Below are 6,550 nucleotides of genomic sequence, written 5' to 3'. Positions count from 1 at the left end.
AAAACGCTTTTTACAGCTTTTCGGATGAGAAAAAGTAAAGCTTTCAAAAAGCTAGAAAATCCTAGCTTTTTAGCTTTTTATCCATTTTACTTCTGAAAAAACAGCTTTCGTATCCAAACACTTTTTAAAACCAACTTTTCCTAAAAACTATAAGCTAATAAACACTTTTTTTTTAAAATCACTTTTTTGACATAAAATAAAAAAAGACAACCCAAACATACCCTAAATAAAAGTTTAAATGCCAAATTAAGTCTTTTATAAAACAAAAAATACGACATCGGTGTATTTTATGTTGCATGACCACCCCTTACGTTCTTCTATAAATATCACCACTAATAACATGTTGTGGAAAATACTCTCAAACACAAACAAGCATAGCAGCCGCCAGTCCACCACCACCGCAACATACATGACAACGCATGACAAACATCTACCATCACCATCACCATCACCATCATCACCACCACCGCCACCACCACAAATCGAGTTAGTCATCGATTCAACCATCCTCAAGCCAGATGACCACGACGGAATTTTGATCGTAATCAAAGGCCTGGTTTTTCCGGTGTTAACACGGTGTCATGCAGGCTACTTTCGCATCACCCTCTCCCTTTGCTGTCAAGCCCTTCTCTGGAAAACCCTCAAAGACCCGCCGGAAAACGCTCACGCTTACCGTAGAATGCTCGGTGTGTTTCCCTCCACCGCCTTCCTCCTCCTCTGGTCACTATCGCTGCTCATTCTAGCATCACTCTCTATCTTATACATCTTAAGATGCGCATTATTTTCCGATATGGTTAAAAGCGAATACCTGAATCATATCGGAGTTAACTACCTCTTTGCACCATCAATCTCATGGCTTCTTTTGCTTCAATCGGCGCCGTTTTTCACACCAAAAACGATATACTACCTTCTTCTTTGGTGGGTTTTCGTGGTTCCGATATTCGTTCTCGACGTGAAGATATACGGGCAGTGGTTCACGAAAGGGAAGCGTATTCTGTCGACGGTGGCAAACCCGGCGAGCCAGCTTTCGGTGGTCGGAAACTTCGTCGGAGCTCGTGCAGCGGCTCAGATGGGGTGGAAGGAGAGTGCTATGGTGATGTTTGCGTTAGGGATGATACATTATCTTGTGGTTTTCGTGACGCTTTATCAGAGAATGTCGGAAAACAACTGCCTTCCGGCGATGCTCCGGCCGGTTATGTTCTTGTTCATTGCAGCTCCGAGCATGGCGAGCTTAGCTTGGGACTCCATCTCCGGGACGTTTGACTTTTCGTCAAAGATGCTTTTTTATCTTTCTCTCTTTCTATTCTTGTCTCTGGTAAGTCTTCGACTTTGTTCCCCTTTTAACGCATATATATACATAGATTATTTGTAGGGTCTTTTACAAGATTTTCTATTTTTTATTCAATTAATTATATTTTTAAACATTTAATTAATATTCAAACATTTTTACTTAACTAAAAGTCAAATCAAATATTAAATACATTACTTAAATATTTAATATATTCGAGAATGATCAAAGTTTTGTATTAAGCAAGTGCTACTTAAAACGAACTAAATAATGAAATTATATTACCACAATCTAAGTTTTAGTTTTTTATTAATTTATTATTATTATTATTATTATTATTATTATTATTATTATACGAACGTAGTCTATATTGATTTCGCTTTGTGGCTACCTAGATTCAGACATTTTGTCTTTAATCGAAGGATCTTATATATTAAATAATATTCATATATTTTATTAAGTATGGTTCACAGTTCACACAAAATTCTAAGGACAAAGAATAAATAAGCATACATATACAATTCTTTCAAAAATTAAGATATTATACGTCTTAAAAACTAACTTTTGATGTTTTTGTATTTTATATTAAAATCATTTATGTAGATATTATTTCGTATTAGTTGTAGCAGACAAAATAATTAAACCAGAATTTCGATTGGTGTATTTTCAATGTTTATGTGACTTTGTTCGGTTCCGTAATTCAAAGACGAATAAGAACAAATTTGATTACGATTTGCATAAAAATCGAATTATTTACGTTATTATTTTAATATGTTTTATGGGCACTAGAAATATTTTTTTTATTTGAACATTTAACATACAAATTGGAAAACGAAAAGGAAAAATTTAATGAAAAAGAGAATTTAATTTTGATTAAATTTTACTTGAAGAAATATATTTTTGAAAATTAACGTTTAAGGGTCATATATATGGTAATTTGAAAAAGAAAATATTTACAATTTAGGAATAAGTCAGTACTTTATCTAGCTGACTAGCTTAGGAAATTATTTTGATATTCTTACATATCAAAAACTATACTTAAAAGAACATCATACTTTATTCTTCTTAAAAGATATTTGGCTTTCTTAAGTATCAAAACAATTCACAAAATGTATTACTTAAGATGAACAAATACACGAATCCTCATGCACATTTGATATACAGTCTACTTGTTATAATAATCTACTAATTTTTAACTAATATATATTATAAATTATTAACTTTATATTGTTGTGTTTTTTAAATATTGAGAAGATAACTTAAAAAATCAATTTGTTTTTTACTATATTACCTAAGTAAAATAGTTTTATAAAATATGAAAGAGAATAATAATATAAATGAAATGAATTATTATATATTACAGTATGATTTTATAACCTTATATTTTTAATTCAATCTTTAGAATATAAAAAAGGAAAGAGACCAATCTCACTTTCACGCTCACCAAACAACTTTTGGAGTTTGGTGTCCCTTTCTGTACCTACGTAACTCATGGTCCATTCCTATTGTCATTTTTATGTGCTTATTTTCATTTTTTTTTAATTTTCTGTTTGTCTTTTATCTACTATAATAAATTGAAAATCAATTTTGCCACATGTCAATCTCTCATAAGTTTTGACATTTATCATTTTGTAATATTTTTAAAATAAAATAAAATTCACATGTCAATTTCTAGATTTTTCAATTTTTAAAATTAAAGTCACATAATATTTAGATGTATATATGTAAAGTATTAAATATAGTAATATGATAATAAATTGCAATTAATATGTTTTTTATTCCTTATTTCAAAATTTTATTTTAAAAAATATTTATTGTTTACATTTTGATATTTGATCTTTTTTTTAATCAACCCGTGTAATACACGGGTTTTACACCTAGTATATATATATATATATATATATATATATATATATATATATATATATATATATATATATATATATGAGCTATGTTTTTCCAGATAATTTAAAACAAAAAATATCATAAGAGAGTAGTAGTGTGGCAGAAAATTTAGGAATATAGCATAATTTAGATATTAATTACAATTATATATATATATATATATATATATATATATATATATATATATATATATATATATATATGATATTTTTTGCCACACTACTACTCTCTTATGATATTTTTTTTGTTTTAAATTATCTGGAAAAACATAGCTCATTTATTTTAACTACTACTTATAAAAACTTTGTTTCACAGCTTCCCTTTTATGTTTTCATCACTCTTTCTCTCTCTCTCTCTCTCTCTCACACACACACACACACATATATATATATATATATATATATATATATATATATATATATATATATAGGTTATTTTGTTCTAACTATTTATTGTTTGCATTTTGGTCCCTAACATCTTGCTAGGGTCATTGTTTTAATATAATTGTTGGTTCAAAAAAAAAATTATTGTTTGTATTTATGATTGATTGTTGACCAATCATTTTAGTTATTTGAAAAAAAATAATTAATACATATTATATTTGGAAAAAGTAATAAATATTAATTAAATCTTCAGCATTTAATGTGTATTAATTATTTTTTTAAAATAACTAAAATAATTAATGGATAATTAGTTCTACATACACGTATCGAATTAAATGAGAATCCTTTTTAACAGTTGGAGTATAATTGTACAAGAAAAATAAGAAGTAACTGAATAGAATGATTTTTTGGTCTTTATTTGTTGATTAGTCATAAGAGAAAACAAATACGATTTTGACATTTTTTTACTAAATTTATTTCCTTGGTTAGCGTATCCAATGTTTGAATCATATTTTGTCCTTTGGCTTTTTTTTTTGGGTTACAGCTAGTCTTTTCACATAAAAGAAATTAAATATTTTTTTATTTTTTATTTCTATCATCTTCTATATATTTAAGATTGTGATATTTGTTATATTTAATAAAATTAATAAATATTTATTGTACTTATTATCATCTAAAAATAATAAGATGATGGATAGAAAGAAAAAATGGATTAAAATATACAAAAATTGGTTAAAAAAAAAGAAGTGTGTAATTAATAAATTACATGTCAATTTTCTATGAACATGTTTCTTCTCATAATGCCCTTAATGTCCACTGCATTTTAAAATCTTTAAATTTTGTCCCCAGATGATGAGAAAAAAACAAGAATAAAAACAAAGTTGACAATAACTTTTTAGAAAAAAAATTACTTTCTGTCAGCAAATCATCCAGAAAAACAAAAACAAAAAAACATTCCTATAGATGTTCGATTGTTCTTAAATCATATCACGGCAAGTTGCGTAACTTTTCAAACATATCAATGCAAGTTGTATAAACTTTTGGAGGTTATTCACATCCCATATCAATCTCAGAGTTTATTTTTATTATCAATCTCAGAGTTTATTTTTATTATTTATGTAACTAATTGCATGTACTTCAAGTCTTCAACCATTTGATTCAATTAAACTTGTACACAATTTCCCACGTCAATAATGATTGGTCAACTAGTAAGATTTGGTCCCTAACCTAACACTATTAACCAGTCGACTAATAATCTTACACAAATATTATTCCAAATACTCGAGGAATTTGAAAATTTTAAAAATATCCATGTTTTGGGCTGTAATCATGGTTGATTTGGTGCTTGACTTCAAAGACAATGAAGTGCTATTAAGTTTATTAGTTTAGGAATCAAACTATGAAACCGGGGAATAAAGGCTATTTTTATAAGCTGAAAGTATTTTGGACTTTAGCCAAAGAAAAAATAAACAATATCGACAAGTTTTGTAGTTTTCTCTTATATCTTTTATATAATATAATTAAGGGTGTGGTTTAGCTGTAACCCTAAAATTTGATATAAGACTATCATAATCCACAATAGATAAATAGTTGTTGAATATTTTAAAGGATTTTTTTTTTTAGCTTTGTACATTCCACCAAAAAGAAATTTATCGATTATATTTTTTGAGTTCATGTATAGTCTTGTCTTATTTTCAACTTACAGAATTGGACAATGTAAATCACATTATAAAAACTTGATAAACTAGAACATAGAAGCAAAAACTCTACCATTCTATTGTATTTCTCTTAAAACATGTTTTTTTTTTTAAATTTCTACAACTGAAGTTTTCAAATTTTACATAAATACCACATGAAACTAACTAAATCCTTTGTTACATGTAAAAAATAGATAACAAGACCAAATTTATTCAAGAAATCAATGAAGAAGTTCAATGTGGTATGGTGGGCATATTCATACCCATTAACAGTTTTGGCATTGGCTTCGACAGAATATGCACAAGAGACCAAGAGTAGCATTGCTCATTTGCTTATGCTTCTTCTTTCATTACTTTCGGTTATGGTTTCCATTGTTCTAATGGTCTATACAGCCCTCAACACAAACATTCTTTTGCCACCAGATGACTTGTATGGTCCAAGTGTTGCAACTATGGGTCCTATTACTATAAGTAGTGTAAGTTCTACTGTAAGTTCAAATTCGTGTTTGGAATCGTCTACTTCATGACCAAAAGATCTGTCTTATGGAAAAAAAAAAAAAAAAAAAAAAAAAAAAAAAAAAAAAAAGATGTGTCGATGCTGATTTAGATTAAATTTGTGTAATGGTAACCGTTCATGAATATGAATATACATACTAAATTAACAACTATGTTGAAATTATAGAAGTTTTGGGTTTTATTTAAAGAGCATGTATGGGCATGGCTCCAAACTAAAGGCATATAAGGGCCAAATAGACAAGAATATGCATGTTTTGGACTAGAGAAATCAAATATTCTCCTATTTTTCTTCCTCTCATTTTCCTATACACTTAAGATTGTGACATTTGTTATATTTTATAAAATTTATAATTTTTTATTACATTTGTCATCATCTAAAGATGGTAGGAGGATGGGTAAAAGGAAAAGTAGGAGGATATTTAATTTCTCTTTAGACTAAACGCTAAGAGTGAGATAATCAAAATAGATAAGGATCAACAATTTTAACGCAACTTTTTTAGGGGGAGGCAACCTTGTTATTAACAAAACATGGTTAAAACTTAAAACATCATTTTATTAGGATTCAAGCTTCAAACATATGGTTGTCTAAAATATGTGTTTCAAAATAACTAATTTGATTGTTACAAACCCTTTATATTTTTCTTTAACAGTTTAATATTATTAAAAAGTTAGCTAGAAGCCAACAAAGAACAAAGAATTACAAATTGTAAGCTATAATCGATTTTTTGCAACCTGGGGTATCAAGAAACTATATTCAAGAT

The 6,550-nt window shown here is 27.8% G+C and overlaps 1 protein-coding gene across 1 annotated transcript; it reads left to right on the top strand.

Moving 5' to 3' along the window:
• Positions 1-306: 306 nt before the first annotated feature.
• LOC145077203 (S-type anion channel SLAH1-like) lies at positions 307-5,935 on the top strand. Its single transcript, XM_079022966.1, has 2 exons — positions 307-1,315; positions 5,468-5,935. The coding sequence occupies exons 1-2, from the start codon at positions 341-343 to the stop codon at positions 5,798-5,800; spliced, it is 1,308 nt and encodes a 435-aa protein (XP_078879092.1). The 5' UTR covers positions 307-340; the 3' UTR covers positions 5,801-5,935.
• Positions 5,936-6,550: the final 615 nt, after the last annotated feature.

The sequence above is a fragment of the Lactuca serriola genome, chromosome 9, assembly GCF_051521515.1.
Source record: "Lactuca serriola cultivar US96UC23 chromosome 9, Lser_US96UC23_V15, whole genome shotgun sequence".
NCBI lineage: Eukaryota > Viridiplantae > Streptophyta > Magnoliopsida > Asterales > Asteraceae > Lactuca > Lactuca serriola.
This window is presented reverse-complemented; position numbering and strand designations above follow the sequence as displayed.

Excerpts from the sequence above, each read along its gene's own strand:
- LOC145077203 (XM_079022966.1), top strand. The coding sequence starts at position 341 with ATGTTGTGGAAAATACTCTCAAACACAAACAAGCATAGCAGCCGCCAG. Across the intron at positions 1,316-5,467 it reads TCTTTCTATTCTTGTCTCTG|ATAACAAGACCAAATTTATT; the intron begins GTAAGTCTTCGA and ends TGTAAAAAATAG.